Genomic DNA, 22,439 nt, shown 5'->3' with positions numbered 1-22,439 from the left:
GTCTTGGTCTTTCTTCCTCCGAGCATGACGAACACTTTAGTGAACCTTACAGAGCTGATGAAGACAACAGTCTTGGAAAAACACTGAAATGTTTTACTAGTTTTTTATTTTTAGAAACTGAGGACCAACCCGATTTAAAAATGTACAGTACGTAAATTTCCTGGAGAAACTTAAGTGATAGCATGTGAACATCAATGCCTTCATTCAGACCTGAGAAAACAAACCAAAATGTCAAATTTGCCAAAGTTTATTGGGAGCCTTCATACAAAAAATGAAATTATGGCTGTAAAAAGTTACAAAGGATTATTGTTGACATTGATATACTTTTGGCATTTAAGGCCTATTAACCCAACACATCTCTGTATTTGCAATTTATTTTGAATCTAAAATTGTTGACTTTTAAACAAGCAGATAAGACAGTAATATTTAAAAACATACAGACCAATAGATACCTGCAGATTACCTCTCAGTGGTAGATTTACAACACAAACCCACAAAAATCTGAAAAGCAACCTAAAGGAAAATGCCTATTTTCAATGGTGAACAAATGAATGTGAGGCAACTTTTATTACACACAGCCAACTAATTTCAATGCCCGTTTCAGTGACATTTCAATGAATGCAAACAAATGTATTTACACTGACTTTCATGAGCTTGTATTAGACTATCGGCGAGCTGGCATAAGTAGCTGCTTCGCTGTGACTGAATCGGGGAAGAGGTTGTGGTAGGTTGGTAAGGGCACGTAGGCAGCAGTTATCATTTTACCTGGAATAATAAAAAAAAAAACTTTAATACACTACACATTGACAGGTAACATTTAGAGGATTGAAATTAAGGTGGGTTGAAATACCTGCAAACCAGCGTCCATGAAGAGCATTTACAGTTGCCATTGCTGCTGGTATTGAGGGACACTTCACGTACACGTTACCCTTTTCAAAACAGAGGAACAGAAAATATTAGAAACACATTTTCCTTTCTGGTTATTTTTCTTTAGATACATGAAGAAAACAGAAATAAGCTTTTACTAGACTCTTAACTCTACTTACTTGAGCAGAATTTTTATCGACATAAATGTGAACAATTCCTCCATGTTTGTTGCACTCCTCAATGACATCGTCCTGGATTTCGATGGCCCAGGTTGGATCGTTTTCCCTGAAAAACAAGCAAAGTAAATGATAAGTGTTTGGTACATAAGACTATTTTAAAAGACATCTCTTACTGCTTAAGTTTAATGTGCGGTTACTGAAGACAATAAACACTTTTTGATTTTTAAAAAGTTGGATTTTCTACTGATAACTGATATTTGGAGTATTGCTTCAAGACATTCCTGATAAATGTGAGTCTCAATGATGCCAGGAACTCTGAAAACTTTTCATATATGTGCAATATCTTAAATCCAAATACCTCTTCTCCTGACCTGACTATATACTACATTTATATTGTCTTTTATACATATTTTCTACTTTTTAAAATTGTATCTGTATTTATCACATGCACCTTCAGGAGCAATGGTAATTTAATCTAATTTAATGGTACACCTGACAATGACAAACAAAGGCTTTTCTATTCTCTGATGAAGAGCTTACGATTGTGGGTTGAACAGGTTGGACAGCTGAAGGCAGTGTGTGGCCAGTGGCTGTGATGGGAGGTTCAAAGCTTGGCTTGGAGCTGGAGTTGGAACAGCTGAAAAAAAGAAGAAAAGAAAAAAAAACTGAGTCACTGAATTTTCCAAATGAGTAAACAAAAAATTAACAAATGCCATCCATTATCTAAACACATACCTGGTGGAGCTGTAATGTTTCCAAAGGGCATGGAGCCAGTCATCTGCAGAGCCTGCTGAGCTGCTGGAGGAATCTTCAAACCAGTTCCTGTGTACAGTTAGAATGAGAACATGAGAGTAATGAGCAAATAAAATGAAAAAGACAGCATATTAAGGTTTATTAAGAAACTAAATCCAACTGCTCAATGTTCTTCACTGTTTCTTTGCCAAGCAGAGGAATCTGACTCATTAAAGTGATCTGCGTTGGCATACAGATCTATCTTTTTGAGAAATCTACTCTGCACATGTCGGGGTTCCAGGCAATTTAAGGATTTGGATAGTGGAATACTTATTTAGAGAGATGTCCACCTGTCTCTGCATCTTACTTTTTGGTGCTCTTGTACTGTCGAAAGAAAAAAAGATGCAGTTCTAACGAACCTTCTGCTAGTCGAGCCATGAGCTGCAGACGTCCTGTCGTGCCGAGGTCGATGCCAGTCCTCTCCAGCTCGTCGTTGTCCAGGAACGAGCTCGCCGTTGATGAGTCGGAGCGCTCTGTAACATGCCCCACCTTCATTGGACGCCCTGCCAGCTCAAAGCCATTTAGCTGCTCTAAAGCCTTTTTTGCACATTCTGCGTCTGCAAACTTTAAAAAAGAAGTAAGGTTAGACCCACACAAGCTGCTCCTACTTGAGCAGAATCAGTGAATCATTCGCACTTTAGTTACCGATATGAAGCCGTATCCTTTGGATCGTCCAGTCTCACTATCCATCATCAGCTGGATTCCTTCAATCTTTGAAAAAAGAAAAGAAGTGTCAGCAGTGTTTCTACACAAACAGTAAAGAAATGATTTACCGGTGAAATATTTTCCTGACCTTTCCAAAAGGTTCAAAGATCCCTCGGAGCATTTCTTCAGTTATATTGAAATGCAGCGAGCCCACGTACAGACGCATTGGGCCTGAGCTGCCCTTCTGTAGATTATTAGCAGCAGCTGCTGCTCTGTTTTTCTCCGCCTGTAATCACATTCGAAAAGTAATGTAGTTATATGCAGCCAGCACATCCTTTTGGAAATAATGAATGTGTCCCAACCCAATGTGACCTGTTTTCAATCGGGGGCTTATTAATTTTGTGTACAATGCATTCCAGCACTGTTTTCTTTGATTTTATCAATTTTATGAGTTGGAGACTCGGCTGGTCAGTGTTTGGGTCACTGACGGTCCTCTGCCGCTGAAGCATGGCAGCCGTTTATTTATATGCGTGGTCACATCGGGTAGAATAGTCCGGTTGAAGATTATACTTAGATGAAGTTACCATGACCTGTGAGGCCTGGACGATGATGGGCACTCCTAAGAGCCTCTGTCCAGTCAAACCAATTGCCAACGGTACTGAAGAGGCCTCCACAAACTCTATGTATGCAATGCCCTTTGACCTCCGGGAGTTTCTATCTGAAATCATCCTCACGTCTCTCACCTGTGAGGAGAAACAAGATGACGTTAGAATCCTTTCTGAATGGAGATCTCTGATTGGTTAAAAAGGACTGTGACGATCAAACAAACTGACTTTTCCAACAGCTGAGAAAAAATCTTCCAGGTCTCGAGCTCTGATTCTGGCTGCAAGCTGCATGCAGAAAACTGTGCGGGCATCTCTCTCCTCTGGTGTTAGATTGTCAATAGGTTGCCTTAAAAAAAGAGAAAATAATTTAAACAAGTTCAAAAGCCTCCTGGATACAACAAAACAAACTTAAGTAACTCTGATTGTGAATTATTGTTCAATGTATTGGACCAAAATGTACTGCCATGAGTATCAATCTCACCTGATGGGACTCTTTTCCTTTTTGAAAGGAGGACTTCGACTTTTGGATCGTTTTCGGCTGAAATGAACAAGAGAAGATAAAATGCATTGATCTTCCATCGGTGGAAATTCACTTGTAGAAAGAATTGCTTTCTCAACTTAAATTCAAAACACAGGATCGTGACATGCTGTAGTTCTTGAACAAAACATTACTTGACCGCAAGTGTTTTCAGTCAAAGTATCACAAATTCATCTGGTTCTCCCACAGACACTGTAGAAAGAAACATTCTAGCATATCACATGGGGAGAACACAAGTGTGCAAGACAGCATTAATGATCGCCAACTTCAATTTAGTTGCTTTAACTTAGTGATCCAATGTGCACGGTAGTATCCCTGTCATGCCTTCTGGGGACTCTTCAACAGAGATGATACTCTATTTGTTAATCAAAGTAGAAACATGTTGATGAAGGGCTACATTTGTTTGTAAACCTGCTTCCGTGTGTCTAGTATGAGAGGTCACTCACATGGGACTCTTGCGTGCTCTGTACCGCCCAGAACGTTCTTTGCTTCTGGAGCGGCTGCGGTGGCGTTCTCTGCTGCGGCTTCGTTTTCTTTCTCTGCTCTTGCTCCTCTTCTTACTCTTCTTTTTGTCCCTGCTTCGACTTCTTTTCTTCTTAGAGCCTGGACTTCGGCTCCTGCTTCTACTCCTCCTTTTCCTGAAACGTCACAAACACTGTTAGTTCTGCAAAGCGAACAACTGTCAAGATTAAATGTGTCACTATACGTGGTTCTTATTTATGGTGTATTTGCAACTTACTTCTTGCTCGAATCATCGTGTCCGTTTGCATGAGAGGACTTGATCTCATCCTAAGCAAGGTTCATAGAAGAACATCATGAGGACGTAGATGAGACATTTCAAGTCGTCAAGGTAAAGGGGGTTGGGGTGGGACAAGAGAAAATGCAGAATATTTTCAATTAATAATAATACTTCAAACTTCCCACTGTCATGTCTGGACAGAGTCCTTCCACCACCCCAATAGCTTCCCATCCCCTTCCTTTTTTTTGTTATTAAACAAGGCTGCACAGTACTTAATGCAACAAAGCAAAGTTATGGGAGAATGTCCAACATTAGCAGAGTTCAGGAAGCTTTCACAGAAGTCAGATCATCTCCACCATTCCCCTCCTAATAGGCCGTACCCATGCCACTATTTGTGCCTAATCATGTGACGGCCACTAAAAGAGATCCTGTGTTGTTGGTGTCAGTCCAGTGATCTTCACCCATTTTCGTTCTTGGACTGTAAGAGCTCGATGCCACCTCTGTCACACATCTTGCCCTGAAGCAAACAGGGATTCACACTTCTTAGTAATATTGACGCCCATGAAAATAAATGAATAAAGAAATGATCAAAATAAAGAAATCCAGTAATTCAGCCACGTATTACACTGCTATTAGCCTTAGTTTCATATGATAGGTCATGTTTTCAATGTTTGCACTTGAGGAATCAACTATTGAAAAGTTACTCACTGTATTATACAATGTTGCCAAATAGAAATGTCTATTTTTACATTTATAAATTAATATACGTGATAATATGTAGCATGCAAGATTCAAGATGCTTACTCACATTACAATCGACTGATGCAAAGAGGCAGTATTCATACTTACAAAGACAAATAAACTCTGTACTTGTATTAAAATCATGACATGTTTTTGTATTCATACTAGAAGATTTAAAACTGGATATTTTGCTTTTACAAGCATACCATCCTCAAACTATAACTTTTGGATGTGTAATAATACAGAAAAAAATGTATATGGATCAGTTTTACTTCAGAAAAGTAAACTTTCTAGACACTTTTTAGATTCCAGTTCATTATTCTAGAGAAAAAAGAGAGAACAAAAGGTGAATGCTAGATAATGTGGAGGTGACAGTGTGATGTGTTCCTTATAAAAGCAGAAATCTTGAATGAATGTTCAATAAGAAATTGTAAATCTGAATACTGCCTTCTTTGCTTGATAGGTAAGGATGGGCTTATCAACCACTGGCATTCACCTTTTTGCAACCGAATACGGATTGGATGTTCTAGGTTGAATCTCTTTTAGTCCTATGGTGAACCACAGTACATCAGTATATGCACAATAACTACCTTCCTTTTTTTCACAGTTCACAGTGGAATCAAAGATGAATTCATGGGAGTAGAGGTGAGATATCATTAGGGAAGTCTATAAAGAGAGATAGATGTGGATTTATTTATAATTCTGTATTGCGTTTTAAATACTCAATCACACCACACAACATTCAAGAAACTTTGACACATAAGCAAATATAAAGGACTCAAAGAGAAAAATCATAACAGTGAAGCAGGCCTCATATCTCTGTTATCTGCAACCCACCTTTCTGTAAGGAGCCTCCAGCATGGCCTCAACGTCAAAATCATCAGCCATGATGATCCTGGAACAGAAAAGACAGCAAGGAATATGTTACCATGCACACATGAACAATAGTAGGTTATCTCATTACAGCAAAAACGGAGATGTGTTTCCCCAATTTTAAAATAAATGTTCTCCGAGCAAACACTGATATTTTCTCGGTCTTCAATTTCATAAGTTGCTTTTAATACTTGATTTCCAGTGCAATAGCTCAACAACCATGTGCAATATTGTAATTTGATTATTTATTCATCCACTAAAATTTTAACTCTGGCTTAGGCTACTTCATTTATTTATATCTTTAAAGTACTTCTATACCTTTCTTTGTACAGATAGTATTTTTATTTAGAATTTTTTATGGCCAGCTTTTAGGTTTCTATATTTATTGTCCTCACTGTCTTGTTAAGTACCAGTGTTCCCTTCACCTAGTCGAAATCCTTTTGTGCAAGCACACTTGGCAATTCTTGATTCTTGATTGATTCGTAAGTGGGCTAGATGTTCTTGTTAAACCAGGTTTCTCCAATTGGAACTTTATCCTTATAGACATCATCCAAATTGTAAAACCAGAATTGTTGTTTGAATGTTTAAGGGTGATGGAATCAGTGCTTAAAATTAAAAACGTTGTTGATACACATATACATGTTAACCTCTAAACATCAAGAGGAACTGGAATGCTCTCTTATTTTTCTGTTTATTTACACCCTTTGTTTATTTACCTTGCCTTCTTATGTTTATCTTCTTTTTTGTTTGTACAGTTCATTATTATTATTATGTATTTAATGCCATTTTTTTGGGATCTTTATATTTTTCTGTTGGTTTTGTATAACTTCTATATAATTTGTTAACTTGTGGTTGACAGCAATACTGAAAAATGCAATAAATAGTTGAATGACAAGAAAACGTTGAGTAATTTTCATTATTTTAATTATTTGAATCATTGCTTTAAAATGTATTTATCGTATTTAATTATTTATGTATACATTTGTTTCTTGTATTCATCTGATCTTGTTAACGCTACCATATTTTTCTTTTCACTCTTACTTATTTTATTAATTTACTGTATGATTTTATTTTTAAGTATTTTATTTATAATCCTGCCTTTTATAACTGTACCATTGCTGTTGTTTTCTGTCTCTGTGTTATTCTGTGAAGCACTTTGTTTGCATGTTTATATGTTTGAAAGGTGTTATATAAATAAAGTTGAATTGAGATAGTAGATGTATTAAAGAATCAGTGATGGTAACAACGAGAGCTTAGTGTGGAGTTTAACACAACTTCCGTATGCTGTATGTAAATATCACAAATACAATCAGATGCCCTTAGAATGAAATGAAACTCTTCTTAATAAGGATGTATGTCTAGACGCTAAAGATTTAACGCAGCTCAGGACATTGCGTGTGTTTAATTTTAGCCTCAATATAAATAACTCGATGTGTTAAACACGCGTTAAGTGAACACGGAGCTAATGCTAAGTAGCCGCCTCGACACTGACTCTTCCTGCTGTCTGATTTTAATAACAATATTTGAAGTTTATCATCACGTTAGTCTATTCTATTAATAAGAACACATTAAAGGCTGTGAATATGCTCAGAAATGACTAGTGTCCGAGCTCACCAATTCAAACTCTTGACCATTGGCCTCAGAACGTCTGCGTATGAAAAACAAGCAGCAGATAACCAATATGGCCGACAGCTAACAGCGAGCTAGCTTCATTAGCAAACACTGACGTTACCGTTTGTATTTGATGAAATGATGTGCCAAAGTAAAAAAATCACGGAAAACGTGTCCCCGTAGAGATGAGTCTCGACGCTCCCCTCTCGGCAGTTCAAAAACACACACGATGAAATCAAAATCTTCGATGTTACGTAACCTTCTTCTCTGTTTGCAACTCTCCGTAGCGGCTCGTGGCCTTGTAACAAAATGCTCGCCGTCTTTCTTCTTCTTCGCTTCCTCTCCGTTCTTGGACGCTGCACGGCAGCGGCAACATTTCCGTTCTACTTTACTGCCACCTACTGGAGATAAGAGGAATTACACCACTCTCCACTTCCTCCTTCATTTCCGCATACAGGGGTGTAAAACTCATTTCTACGGTGGCCCTGAAGGACAGAACAAATTTACAAAAGATGAAACACTTTTACAAAGTTGGAGAGAATTTTACATTTTCGAAAACATTCTTACATTTTATAAAACAAATTTACATCAGCAAAACACTTTTACCGAGGCCCAAACAAATTTTCATTTAAGAAAACAAATTTACAAAATAAAAAAACACTTTAACAACACCTTTACCATTCCAGAAACAAATTTACATTTATTTTTAACTGAAAGGGAATGTACCAAACTTCGGAAGTGATCCAGTACCAAATGGAGTACCTGTCCCAAACGTTGCTCTGTTTGGTTTCTCTCCATCCAAACAAACTAATTGACCCCTCACTCGATCACTCCCGTATCACTTCTGGTATTTGGTACATTCCCTCTCCGATAAAAATAAATGAAAATTTTTTTCAGAAATGGTAAAAGTGTTCCGCCGTTTGTAAAAGTGTTTTGATTTTGTAATTTTGTTTTCTAAAATGTGAAAAAGGTTTTCCAATATGTGAATTTGTCTCCAACTTTGTAAAAGTGTTTCACCTTATGTAAATTTGTTTTGTCCTTCAGGGCCACTGTAGAAGTGGGCCCGGACCAGTAAAATCATAACATGATAACCCTATAAATAATGACAACTCTAATTTTTTCCCTTTGTTTTAGAGAAAAAGAGTATAAGTAAATTCTGAAAACGTTCACATTTAATGAACTATCTTTTTGGAAAAACAGCTGTTGTATTTTTCGCCATGATAAGTCTCATAGTGGGGCTGAATATTTTACTCTTTAAGCCCTGAAACCTGCTGCGAACACACCAAACACACAGGTTACCCATTCACCTGACACACAGAGTGAAATGTTTACAGCAAAAAAACAGAGATTATAATAATGAAGAAGGTAAAGTTGATTATTTTGGACCCCTCAGCTCCAGCATGAACAATTTGCTTGCTGGACAGTGTTGTATGCAGGGGTGTAGTGCTAGTGTTAGTACTTAGTGGATCATCTTATAGTGCTCTGAAAAGTCTTTATGAATCTCAACCGGATTATGCAAACAGCATTATGATTGTATGCGACCCCCAGAAGACAAATTTGAAATAGCAGTTACTTTTATTGAAAAATTGAAGTTAATGTCTTCTCTGTAAATTTTTTAATTTGCAAAGTCGTTCCGCAGGCCGGATTGGAACCTCTGGAGGGCTGGTTTTGGCCCGTGGGCCGCATCTTTGACACCCCTGACATAGAACCTGCATGCCATTGTGCGATGCAACTAAACTCACACAGGTTCTCTACAAATTTAAGATTATTTATATTTGTATTTTTAATGTTATCAACCTTTCTTCTTTGACTCTTCTATATCTCTGTGGGAAATTGTTCACATTTTGTCTTGCGACTAAAGATAACAAGAACTTTTAAAACAACATCAATCGTAAAAATAAAAAAATAAAAAAATAAATAAAAAAAATAATCTTACTAGAAGAATATCACAAAATAAAGAAAACAACTAATGTCCAAACAGTTTGTAATTTTAAGCTTACATTAATTGTCAGTTTATCTATGAGTTCATACATTTATTTAAAAACATACAGGGGGTGTTTTCATTTCTGCTTTTGCACAATGTCATGCACAACACAACTCAAACAATTCCAACCATCTTAATATGAATGCAAAGGATGTTATGTATGATGATTCGTTGCAGTGTTTTCACTGGCTTGAACATTCTGCTGTATTTATTGCAGTAAAGCATCTTGGTACATGTAGGTACTGCTGGTATTCCTTAATAAATATTTGGTTTTACTTCATGAGAGTCCTAACACTCACTTTCCTTTTTATCCTTGCATTCAGGACATTAAATCAGCCTCTTGTTGTGTTTTAGTGTTGTACTGCCAGTGTTTGTTCATTATAAATACTGATCACTAAATCATCTTAATAACAGTTTTATTGATACAAAAATTAAGAGTCACACTTTTTTGTTGCAGTCAGGCATTTGATTCATCTATTGTAACTGCACTTCTGAGTCTCAGTGGGGAATCATAGTCAGGAGGGACTTCAAAAAACAACTCATCATCAAAACACATCTCATCAGATGGAGGTCTGAGTTGAGGCAGCTTCAAAACAAAGCCTGTGAGAACCCCTCCTAGAGCTGAAAGTCCTATGGTGGAGAACACGGCTGCAACCTGGAAGAGAGCCTGTTCTCGAGCAGTCCTACCCAACCCTGGCTTTAAACCAGGGATCAGCATCTGGAGCTCCTGCAGCTTTGGGTCTCCTTCCACTGGTGCTCTGTGGGCAAATATCTCATAGAAACTGGGTCCATATATGTCCTCACTAGCCATCAATATAGCACATATTCCTGCAGCACAGGATATTAGTCCAGTTAGTCCGTGTAGGTTATGTATTCCACACTGATCCTGGATCCTGAAGCGCCTTGCCAGGAAGGGGCTCAGGTACTTGTATCCCAACATGCAAGCAGTGCAGCCCGTCATTCCCAGAGCGTACGCAGCTGCAGGCGATATCATCATATCAACAGTCGCACCCACTGTCACGCCTCCAGCCAGGGTCACATTCTGAATGTCAGCCATGGTGAGCTTACCGTTTTTGTTCAGCATCGCAGAGAGAGCGAAGGCCGTGAGTGTGGAAGCGCCAAGGCCGATGAAGGTGTGGAGGATGGCTCTGTGCTGGTCGTCTCCTTTGAGGGTTAACGCTGAGTTAAAGGAAGGCCAAAACACCCAGAGGAACAAGGTCCCCATCAAGGCCAGTATGTCTGACTGATAGCTGGTGTTCTCCTTTGCATGGGCTTCATTTAGACAAGGTCTGTACAGAACAAAAGTGACACCCAGGCCAAAATAACAAGCAAAGAGGTGAATGAGAATAGATCCTCCTGCATCAATGATCTTCAGATACTTGAGCACAGCCCACTCTGTGATTGCAAACACAGGAACCTCTAGCAGGGCCATGACCAACAGCTGCAGCGGACTGGTCTTACCTAGAACTGCCCCAAAAGATATCAGCACTACAGCACAAGCAAACTCTGCATTTATCAGGTTGATCACTCCAAGATGTATTTTACCGTCATGGCTGAACTGGAAGTACCCCTGCACCAAAATGGCCCATTGAATGGCAAAAGTAGCTGTCAGGAAGTTAAAAACCATCCCCCCAAAGCCATACAGGCGAAAAAATGCGAGCAGGCAGCCAAAACCTAGGAATATTATGACCTGAATGTCGGCAAAAAAAGGGTAGTCCCTGTACACTGCATTGTCCATGGGGTTGGTATTGTTGGTCTGAAATCTGGCGTCTGCATGCTCATCGTAGGTGACAAAAGCAGCATACAAGGCAACAATAATCACCTCCAGAACAAACACAAACACTGGTAACTTCACCCGAAGGCTGGTCGACTGCGTCTTCATCTTCTCAACTCTTTGGAACTAATGAGGCTCATTTCTTTTGCAGCACAGATTATCTCTCTTTAGATAAGACAGGTCAGAGGCTTTGTGGAAGCCTGGGTTCTCTTCAACACGAACACAAGCGGTGTGTTCACCTCACAGAAAAGTACTGCAGAGGACTTTGGCCGTCATAAATTTCATCTTTCTGTCGTGCAACATCAGCGTTTTTTGTGATTATCTTGGAGAACAATATAGATTTGTAGCAGCTGGTGCCACAAAGTGTGCACATCTTAAAGTATTCATATAGATATTAATGCATGAATCACAAGAAACCTCCCAAAGTTTAGTAAACTCCAGAAAACATGCATTCTAGGCACTCAAATATGAGGAAAGAAAGTGTCTTTTTGGGATTGTGGCATGTGGATAACATTTGGAAGCATTGTGAAAGAAAGGGTGCAAAAAAAAAAAAGCAATATGTAGGTCTCAACTATAGATAGTATAGAAACATCGACAGCACAACAACTATCCTGAGAGAAGCCAAAACTTTTATAGCTCCACCTAGTGACTGACTGCAGTATAGGTAATAAGACCCTGCTTACTCCATTATAAAGGATAGAACATGGACCAAACAAAAAAATTAAAGTTTACGTCAAATCTTTCTTAAACATGGAGTCTGTCATTACAGATGGTTTTTGTAATGACAGACACCTGTTCTTCTGTGGGCTATATCCAGCAGAGGGATCTCAGACATTTTATCTGTAGGTTAAATGTGTGCGTTAGCTGGCAAGAGGGGTGCAGCGTCTGGCTACAGCAGCAAGATCACTTCTGTGCTGTCTTTGCTGGTGTCATTGTTGACTGTTGTTGCTTCCAACTAGGGTCGTCTGTACCGTGTTCACGAGATGAGACCATATGAATGCCCCTTCTTATCGTATTCACCACATTGTAAGTCAATTTTTTCGGAAAGCTTCGAGTTCACGACTTGTGATGTTTCTGATTTTGTTTTCAGAAATGCTGGAGCCCCTTGTATCCAGTTTCACATAAATCATTTGCTTTATTATGCAACTGACAGGGTCTGTAGTTACAGGAGCTACGTTAGCCAACGTTAGCAAGAGCCCAGCTTGTACAACATAGTTTGAAAAAAATATGCTTAATGACATAATGTGAAATAAAGTCACCATCAACATTTTCAAAGGTCATGTTAGATCTGTATTTGGGTTCAGCTAATCCACATATTTCCTCAGTAAGTGGTTTCAATGTGGTTTAATAAGGGTTGTCTGTAAATCACTGTAAAGGAAATACTGATAATACTGATAACAGAACACTGAGCGACTAAATTTATGACTGTGAAGTCTTCTGGTCGACAAGCTTTCTCTTAAGTAGCTGTAATAACAGATTATCTTTCCTTAGTCTATAGCTTATATATGGGTTGCTCCTGTACAAGGTGCAGTGGAAAAATCTGCCCAAATCTAAAACAGAATGTTCAAGTTTTTATAAATCCTCAGAGACAAAATGTACCATTATCCTGGGACACAAAAACACAAATGACAACAACAATAACAATCAGATACTGGAAGTGTCTCTGTCGTATTAAAATGATTTTAATTTATTGCAGTATGTGTGGACAAATAAACTGGTTTCATTAAACCATTACTCATTGATAATTACATAAGACGTAGAACATTAAACAAAGTAAATCATTTTAAAAGACAAAACAAACTGTCTATTGTTAAATCTATAAAAACTGTATTCACACACATCACACTTACTGTCTCTAAACCTAAAACCACAGAGCTATGTACAAATGTCCCATGTTCACACCTTCTTGCTGTTCAATTACATTTACTGATCACACTCAGCCAGGTTCACACGCAAACATACAGTATACAAACGCACAATCACACAGGTGGCCCACACACATGCTCTCAGGGTGAGGGACATTAGAAATTATGACTTTAAACTTCTACAGATAAGTGACAGAATACAGTCTTCTTATGAGTCCAGAAAAACAATATACACTTTAACCGTTCATAAGTTTAAAAAGAAACAAATATTCAATGATACTAAAGAGAAAGATGTGTATCATGAGGTGAGGTATATGCTACAGCATTAAAAACTATACATTTATATGCTAAAAAGTCTTTTGATAACCTGAAAATATGCTAAATGGTTTGGGTTTTCTTTCCTGAAACTGATGTAGAATTTCCTCGTAGTATACTTACAAAGGTAAAAATGTATAGGGTAGATACATACCAATCTCTATATCTGTGCTGGGACACAAAACTTACATGATGAACTACTAACAGTAAAAGCCTTGTTTCCGCACTTATCTCATAAACTATGCAAGTGGGGTTACACTCACGCGTCTCTTATGGTCATGTTATCAGAAATGTTAAGCTGACAAATGTCAGTGGCAAAAAGCACACGTGCAATGCATGTCCAAAATAGAAACAACAATTAACTAAACATCTGTAATGTACACACACACTAAAAAAATAAATCTAAGAGGTACACAGCAGGATAATCTGACTTCATTTATAAACGTACTACAATGCTGAATTTCTCTGGAGTTTTTCTTTGCAGATGATATCCTGCATTTTTGCATACATACTCAGTAGATTCTTACATCACAGGTAATGCAATAACCTTTTCAATCCTTGCAGCATATACACAATGTAAAGTAGTTTGACATTTTGGTAAATACACTTTTTAGCTTCTTTCTCAAAGTTTGGTTGATGAAAAATAAAGGCATAACACTAGCTGGTTAGCTTGGTCATACAAACCTGGCTTTGTTCCTGATTACAGTGCACAACCTCACATTAACTGAATATTAGTTTTTATTCTCTGCTTCATTGACACATATTAATTATTTAAGCTCTGACATGCCATACAGGCATGTTGCTGGTCGTTTTGCCGAGACAAGCTTAATGCTAAGAGTGGTGTGAGCATATTTGTAATGCTGTTAAACCACTTAGTTAATACTGTGCATAAAATGCAATAAATATTTTTTTTCATATGAATTATATTTCTAAAACTTTTTTTCTGAGCCACAGCTATAAAAAATAAATCATCTGAGATAAAATGTCTAAAACATTCTCTAAGTTTAATAAAGATAAACATCTTATCCTGATTTACAATGTGAAACATCATCACCTTAGAAATACATTTGTGAGTATTCTTAACATTTAAACTCCACCTAAAATTACATATCTTTGAAATTCTGTTTTGAAGCTGATTATATATGTGACGTTTAAATGCAGATGTCATGTCTCACTTTAAATAATATGCTTAAATGTAATAAAGGTTTACTTTAATTTGTGGATTACTCCCTAAGTACTACTACTTTTATCATTAAATGAAATGAAATGACATGAAAACATCAGGGCAGTGAGTGCAGTGAATCATGGCTACATAAGAGATTACATATAAATAGACTGAGGAGCAGTATATAAAGTGGCTAAGCTCAAAAGTTTTGTATTGCACTTCGATCATGTAATCTATATGATCTAACCACATCTGTAGGGATAATGAAATAAACAATAACGTTAATCCACAGGAAGTCTTTTGATTTATATTATTTCTGTTAAGCACAATTCACAAACAAACAAACCGATAAATCCCTGCCATAATAAAGGACGAGACTGGGATTAAAACATTGTTTATGGCCGGGGCTTAAACTGCAAATCCCACATATCAGCATTTACACTGACGGTAAATAGACTTAGTGTATAAAATGAGTGGAAACTGGGAAACAGTAGGAAAATCTATTTGATCCAGTTGGTCTCTTGTCTGTTTTGGTAAATTGTATACATAGAAACCTCTGACTCCTGCTTTATGAACACTCAATACAAGCCTACAGTTGAATGAACAACAGTCTGCAGCCACCCTTTTCAATTTAAGATTAAAATCAACCATACAATGAAAGAGCAAAAACAGGAGAAAGACAGACATGATAAGATGACTAACTACTTAAATAACAATAATAATGAAATAAAGCAATAACAAATAAAATAAGAAATAATAATAAAGAAAAAAAACATGCCTCTTTTACAAATGACAAGGACCAGAGCAAAAGAGGATACAAATATAATTTACACATCAGAGCTAACAATAAATTGATCTGTTCTCATCAGCTGACAAGTTGAGCATAGAAAGGTGACTGCTGCATAACGCTTCGTGTGATGGTTAAGAGGATAAACATGTAGATGGAGGGTGCTGGGAGATTTCACTGAAATGACACAGAGGTAAGAGAGGGAGAAGTCCGTGGAGGTGCTGTTCAGAGCACTTCAGGAGTAAATGGTGATGACCTCACGTCCTCCTCCACGCACCAGCAGGACCCGATTGAGACCCTCAGTGAGCACCTCGAGGAACTCCATGTCTAAGAGAAAATCTCAGTGAAGGAATGTAGCTTTCTTACAAGACAAGTGCTTACACTTTACATGAAACAACATCAGCATTATTTAAGGTACATGGTCTACATCCTAGCACCCCTGTGAAGGTAAAAAAAATAGGTGCAACTTGAAGTTTTTATTTAATCTATCCTACCTGTTGTAGTTTCTGCAGTTTTCCTATGATTCATCACCTGAACCCTTTCTTGCATTCACTACTACATTTTTAAGTTTTCTTATATAATGCCTTCAATGAGATTATGTTTTAATGTTGCCGTGCAATAAATAATTTCCTGTGTAGAGGGCAAATAAGGATTTCATCTGAACTGAACTGAACTTCTCTGTGCACTCTGAGACAACTGGAAAAGGCTGCTCAGTATGTGTCATGTAGGATACAGTTTTCATTTCCCACGCGGTTCTTGGGTGGTCCCGGCATGTTGAGCAGAACAAGCTTTGCCTCCTTGGACTTCTTGGTGATGACCTCATTGAGCCGCATCGCTGTGTGCATGCGCCTCACGTCTATCTGGCTTCTGATAAAGGAAACATTCAGCCACATTGGGATTAGATTACAAATCAGTCCCTTTGCTGTGCAACACTCACAGGATGTTTCAAAACAAAATGTCAATACTCACAAGTTCTCCCATTCTCTGCAGCAGCATGTCAGGATGGAAGTAATAGTGAGTTATATACAGAAGACCTATTCAGTCATTTTTTTATTACACCGATGAGTCAAATACTTGATTCTGATTGATCAATATTCAACAGCAACAATCTGTTACTTCTTGACAGCATATTGTTGCTATGGATATGGTTCTAATCACAGACTCTAGTGGACTCTATAATCATATCAATCTGTCCGAGGAAGACTGATTAATATATCGTTGTTTTGTTAACGGTGGGAACAAAGAAACGAGTGGAAAACAGAGAGGAAAGAGGTTAAACACAAACCCAAGAGGCCATGGTAGAGAAATCAACAAAACAGAAAATGGTGCATGGAGTAAACATTCAATGGAACATGGTATATGGTAAAAGAAGGATTGAAGAAAAATATGTTAATGTATTATGTGATGCAATAAGTGGGATACTTCATAGTGAGCAGGTTCCTATAGCAGAAGAAAGGGACAGAGCCTTTGCCATCACTGCCCCGGCTCTCTGGAACTCTCTCCCTCCACACATCCGCAACTCTGACTCACTCCAATCATTCAAAAACCACCTCAAGACCTACCTGTTTAAAAGAAGCATACAACACATGACATCTCCCCCCGCCTCACCTCTGTCCTTGTTTTGTTTTATTTACCTGTTTTATTTGTACTTTATTTCATGTAAAGCGACTTTGAGTATTAAGAAAATCGCTATATAAATCCTATGAATTATTATTATTATTATTATTAAGAATCCCTTCTGGGAGAGATAAAACCCATCCACTTCATGTTCGGGTCCTGCTCACCCAGCCGAGGATCCATCTCCTGAGGTCTCTAGTCTTTCTTAACATCTCCACCAGATTCCCTTCAGCTTTCCCTCCTTTCCCCACAACTACACATCTTTTCTCAGTTCTAATCAGCCATTTAATCACCTGACATGTTTGTGTTGCTACAGATTTGAAGAAAAAAGTGGGACTGGACATCAACATTTTCTATTTCAGACTTGTAAAGTTTGAAATTAAAACGTTCTCACAATGCATGTTTTTTTGTTTTTAAAAGAAACACCCTCTTTTATCTAATATATTTTTATTTTCTTGGGCCTGGCTCTCCTATATCCCTTTAACAGCCTTATGTTGAGCTTTTTAATAAAACATGCATTTATGTGCTAAACCCAAGATATATGCAATAAATGGGCTAAAAAGCCTTCAAATAAAATGATGTTTTTCTGATAATCAAACACTACACCAACAAATAAACTGAGGTTAGGTCTATATAGCTGCATTAAAGGCATTAGGTAGTGTCTCTTACTCCATTATGAGATGTCTTTTAATGCATTTTCCCTAATTATAATTTTTAATAAAGGATTACTGGTCTATATTGAGGTCATTGAAGGACCATATTCTGCGCATAGACCACAAATTGAATAGGTCTGACAAACAGGAACAGTTACTATGCAGAAGTCTGCATTTGTTTTGTGCAATTTTAGTTCAAAGTTCTGTTTGTCACATTCACAGGAACAAGAAGCACCTGTTTAAAGGTTGATATAAACAAATATTGACCACTGACCCCTGTCCCTGTCCCTGTGTGCATGTCAAGAGTCATATCTGCTTCCTGTGCAGTGAGACTGAGCAGCCACTCACGGCTTCATGTTGAAGAGGTCTTTGATCGTTCCTGCGTTGGCTGTCTGTCCCTTGTCTGCACCCTTGTTGTCCGCAGTGGGAGGATTGAGGCTGGTGGGGCTGGTGGGTGTGGAGGCGTTCTTACTGTGGATCAGCTGTACCTGTTTTGGGTTGGAGACAGCCACAGACTGAGACAGGGACACCGTGACGTGACAGTGTGACAGGGTAAAAGAGAGAAAAGAGACATCTGTCAGTAAAGGTGAAACTCTGAGAGCCAGAGGCCAGAGGGAAATCACAGAGCAGCCAACAAAGATGCTTTGGTTGCTGCTCTTGTGATGAGAAATATTTTACCCAAACCAGAGCACAGATGGACAAGAGGCATGGAGGGACAAAGAGAGATGTGAAGTTAAGAAACCGGTCATCTTCTTTTAAAAAGACAAGGCAGCGTTACCTCATCCTCTGGCCTCTCTGCAACGCTGGCTGCATCGTCAGTGCTGCGCTGGGAGCGCAGGCCGGGCGGGTTTTTACGCCGAATGGATCCACGGGATGAATCTGTGATGCTCTGGATCTGAAGCAATACAAAAGTACAGTAAAGGATTAGGGTCAGTTTGAAATTTCCCTCTGGAGTTAAGTTTTCCTCTCTTACTGCAGCAAAAACAAGTCCAAACACTGACACTAACAAATACATCCCCCCCTACAGAGCCACAAACGAGAGAACACGAGTCATGTTCTTGAGGGTCCTGAGCTGACCACATTTCAAGTTGGTTTCTTTGAAGAGGGTCAAATCTCCAGCAACACTTGTAGTATACAGAACAACTTTGTTTGTAAACCTACCCTAGTGTAATGTAGTTTGTTTTATGTTTTATTAGGACTCTGGCCACAAGCCGAAAGGTGTTGGTCTAGACTTGTTATTTATTCTAAAAGTGCTGCTGGAGTTTTGACCCTTCAAGACTTCATTCCCTTCTCTGTGCACCTTGGAAGTTGGTGAAGTTGTGCCAGAATCCCTCACTCTGCTTCTACAGGCTACTTCAGCCTTCTGCAAAAGCACGTCAAAAACATATTCGAGCTATTTTCTAAAGTTAGGTGATCATTTTCCTGCTTTACCTCTCTCTCCATCTCATTCTTGGTCAGATGCATCTGTTTGAGGATTTGTGAGCGCTGTTCCATGATCAGTGTCTTCTCATAGGTGTAAGCTGAAATGTCACCGTCATGCTATGAAACAAACAAACAAACAAACAAACAAACAAACAACATTACATTACTTTCAAGTTTTATGGTTTTATGTATTAAACCAGTTGTTGACATGAGACAGGGTTCCCACTCTGTTCTAGAGATCATTTTCCAGGACATTTTTTCATTTTCCATAACTGGAAAATTGAAAACTGAATTTCAAAAATTGAGAACCCTGATAAACTGTTTTTTAACAACCAAGTTTTGAGAACAAAAACTCTCCCCCTGCAGGATCTGTGTGTGAACTCAGATTGTGTCAGACAAAACTCTCACCATTTCCACCACCTCCACCTCAGCATCGATACGCAGGTGATAGAGGAAGATGATGAGGTCTTTCTTCATCTGGATGCTGTTGTCATCCATCTGAGCCACAGTGAAGATGCGCATCTTGCACTTCCTCCACACCTAGGTGACACAACAGGAATGTTCACAGGTATCAAACAACACATTCTCAGAGTTATTCTCTACACTGAGTTCTTTTCAGTTTTTCCTCTGACAAAACTACATCAAAGTTTCTCAAATGTAGAGCATGTCTGAAAGTGTCCTGTTTCTAACCTTGTGCTGGCGCAGCAGGAAGGGCAGCAGCATCAGCATGCCTCCATCATGAACGATCCACCACACATCTATGTGACCTTCAGTGAAGCGCTCACTGTTAGAGGGGTAGCTATGGATATTCTTGGGAACCAACAAGGCCATGCTGGCCATTGTTGTCTCTCGGACCACCTCTACAGAAGGAGAGGAGAAAGGAAAATGAATTTGTAATGAAACATGATTGAGAGCCAGGGCAACAGGGGCGGTGCCAGGTCCATGGTCACCTCTGACATCTGATTGGCCACCCCAAGGGCCACCCTGAGATCCTTGAACATGATTGGCTATTTGCCTTGTCAGAGGTGGTACTTATATTGACTTTATATTGATATCAGTCACTTTAGACATACCAATAAAGTTCCTGAACTCTTGGTGGTACTCTGGCTGTTTCCAGTTTTTGGGCCAGCCGACCATCACAGTGTTGTGCTTCAGACCTCCCAGTCCTCCAACCTGGACCAAGTGAGATGTCCCATCTCTCAGGTTGGAGGAGATGACCACCTGAGAGAAGCCCTTCACCTTCTCTGTCTCCATCAGTTTGCGCAAAGACTGAAAATAATGCAGAAATAAGCTGTTAACTAGTCTGTGGAACACTCTGTATTAATGTGTGATGTGTGTGCAGAAATAGTAACAGTTGTGTAACAGCTCTCCACTGTGCTTTCCATCATAACTATATGGTTAACAGATTAGAGTCGAGACCTGATCTGCCCTCTGAGCCTCGGTGTAGTTGTCGAGGAAGGTTCCTTGAACTGAGGTCCCCACGATGGTCAGACCCTTTCCTGCTTTCAGCTGATTGGTCAGAGAAAGGAGACGAGGCTGCTCTACATTCTGTTCAGCATCCACACTCACCAGAACCATGATTTGAGGCCTGATGGAAAAACAAACAGATTTTGTTGAAGATTCAACAGGTTAAAAAGCCTCACTGTTATAGCGTTAAACCTCTACATGAGTAGAGGACTGACCTCCAGTTCTTGGTGTGTGGTGGTCCCTCCTCCAGCCTCATAAGAGCAAAGCGAGCAGCGCTGAGAGAGATGCCACGTATCCCATCACCCCACTCTTTCTCAGCTCTGGGACACAGAACAGTCATGTACTGTCATTCACCTCAAGCAATAACCACTAGTAAAATATTTAGCTGTTGATTTATGTAATACAATGTAATCCTTATGGTTTGTTCAGGGTACTGTTCTGATGATGGTTTCTTACCCACAAAACTCAATGTATTTGTAGATGCAGGTGGCAATCCCCATGGCGACTATGGCGTAATACCAGGAGCAGATGAACATGAGTGAAAGACACAGACTCATACCCAAGAAAGACAGAGCCCTGCAAAGGAGAGGAAGACAGGTATGATGTGACTCACTGAATATTCTGCAAGTTTAACAAAACTGAGTGGTGACCTCAGAGAAAGTTTTGAATTCAGCTAAAGTCATGCTGGGATAAAGATATAGAGCAACAGCCTGTTGAACCATCTGTGCGTAAGTTGTGTCCTAAGTTAGGGTGTAAAGTCCACCCTAAACCATATGTTGAAACTAGTTAGTTTGTAACTTAAGTTGTGTCATAGTTTGGTTTCACCACAGAGACGTAAGGTTAATCTTAACTAGTAGACTGTTGGCTGCAGTATAGGTCAAAAAATCGGCCAAACTTTAAAAAATAAATACACGTCGTACGAATGTTTCTCACATCCGTATGCTGTGGTGATATGTAGTTAGTATTTGACTGTTTTGTGTCCAAGGCCTCTTCTTCCTGAAAAGTTTATTTTTCGTTAGTTATTAGAGTTTAAAAAACGGGGTTTTACTTCCGGGTTTCCTTTGATTCCCAGCCGCCGTAGAGGGAAACTTCAAAGGACACACAGCGTTTTGTGACGTTACACTGTAGGGCGGAGCTTATTACAGTGGCTTCACAGGCTCTGGCTGCACAATGGCGGCGCCCAGGAGCTTCAGAACTGTACAACGGGAAGAGGCAGAGCAACGCTGTCCATTTTTATTTAGAGTCTATGGTCCAAACTAACCACAACATTGTCGCAGATATGACGTTTACATTTCTAGCAGCCAATCAGAGGCAAGCACCAATTTTGATGCAGGGGTTATTACATATTCTTTTGTGCCTAATCGTCTCTGAACTGACCAACGGCTGAAACGAACTTCTGCCAACTGCCGCTACAGTCGCAGAACAACAACAGAAGTGATGTAAATCTTGATAAAGTGTCTTAGTAAGGTGATAAATATAGCCTAAATCCTTAATCTACCTTGTGAATAATAACAGTGACATCGAGTGGTAAAATGGTCAACTGCAACATAAGTTAATATTCTAGAGTGCAAATCTTGCTCATCATATTTTTCCAAAAGATGTAATCCCTCGCGGATAACGGGTTACTGAAGTAATGTAGCTCTAGCGAAAGTTCAGACAGGAAGACTATAAAAGCAATTACAGCAGTGGTTTAACCCTCCTCTCCCTTGTTCAACAGCTCACCTGCTTCCAGCTGCATGCTCCAGAGCTGTCATTGATTAATCAGCGGCGGCTGTCATCCAATAGCTTAGTGGCACGCCC

The 22,439-nt window shown here is 39.0% G+C and overlaps 3 protein-coding genes across 10 annotated transcripts in view; all 3 read right to left on the bottom strand.

The window, feature by feature from the left end:
- Nucleotides 1–231: 231 nt before the first annotated feature.
- Nucleotides 232–7,982, bottom strand: rbm39b (RNA binding motif protein 39b). 8 transcript variants are annotated; one of them, XM_034696607.1, is made up of 16 exons: nt 7,594–7,628; nt 5,944–6,001; nt 5,701–5,772; nt 4,366–4,415; nt 4,073–4,264; nt 3,570–3,626; nt 3,317–3,434; nt 3,068–3,226; nt 2,632–2,769; nt 2,484–2,549; nt 2,198–2,402; nt 1,782–1,868; nt 1,587–1,683; nt 1,047–1,152; nt 851–929; nt 232–765 (listed from the first exon to the last, which is right to left on the bottom strand). In XM_034696607.1, exons 1-16 carry the CDS (start codon nt 7,611–7,613, stop codon nt 665–667), a joined length of 1,605 nt encoding a protein of 534 aa, XP_034552498.1. In that variant the 5' UTR covers nt 7,614–7,628; the 3' UTR covers nt 232–664. The 8 variants fall into 8 exon arrangements, with proteins under 8 accessions (XP_034552498.1, XP_034552499.1, XP_034552504.1 ...); XM_034696608.1 differs by having other exon boundaries at nt 3,074–3,226; XM_034696613.1 differs by lacking the exon at nt 7,594–7,628 and adding an exon at nt 7,712–7,982 and having other exon boundaries at nt 3,570–4,264; nt 4,366–4,882; nt 5,697–5,772.
- A 2,041-nt stretch (nt 7,983–10,023) lies between these two features.
- rh50 (Rh50-like protein) lies at nt 10,024–11,456 on the bottom strand. Its single transcript, XM_034696615.1, has one exon. The coding sequence runs from the start codon at nt 11,454–11,456 to the stop codon at nt 10,032–10,034; it is 1,425 nt and encodes a 474-aa protein (XP_034552506.1). The 3' UTR covers nt 10,024–10,031.
- A 2,494-nt stretch (nt 11,457–13,950) lies between these two features.
- The window catches only part of slc12a5b (solute carrier family 12 member 5b), a 51,911-nt gene continuing 43,422 nt past the window's right edge, over nt 13,951–22,439 (bottom strand). The window contains exons 15-26 of the mRNA XM_034696604.1: nt 21,096–21,215; nt 20,855–20,959; nt 20,592–20,760; nt 20,246–20,441; nt 19,863–20,032; nt 19,581–19,712; nt 19,182–19,289; nt 18,529–18,645; nt 18,099–18,238; nt 16,450–16,464; nt 16,214–16,347; nt 13,951–15,807 (exon numbers count right to left, since the gene is read on the bottom strand). Coding sequence (XP_034552495.1) covers nt 15,716–15,807; nt 16,214–16,347; nt 16,450–16,464; nt 18,099–18,238; nt 18,529–18,645; nt 19,182–19,289; nt 19,581–19,712; nt 19,863–20,032; nt 20,246–20,441; nt 20,592–20,760; nt 20,855–20,959; nt 21,096–21,215 — 1,498 coding nt within the window. The 3' untranslated portion in view covers nt 13,951–15,715. The remainder of the gene's footprint in view (nt 15,808–16,213; nt 16,348–16,449; nt 16,465–18,098; nt 18,239–18,528; nt 18,646–19,181; nt 19,290–19,580; nt 19,713–19,862; nt 20,033–20,245; nt 20,442–20,591; nt 20,761–20,854; nt 20,960–21,095; nt 21,216–22,439) is intronic.

Source organism: Notolabrus celidotus, chromosome 11 (genome assembly GCF_009762535.1).
Source record: "Notolabrus celidotus isolate fNotCel1 chromosome 11, fNotCel1.pri, whole genome shotgun sequence".
Taxonomy (NCBI): Eukaryota; Metazoa; Chordata; class Actinopteri; order Labriformes; family Labridae; genus Notolabrus; species Notolabrus celidotus.
Note: the sequence above shows the minus strand (reverse complement) of the source record. Positions and strands in the feature narration are given on the sequence as shown.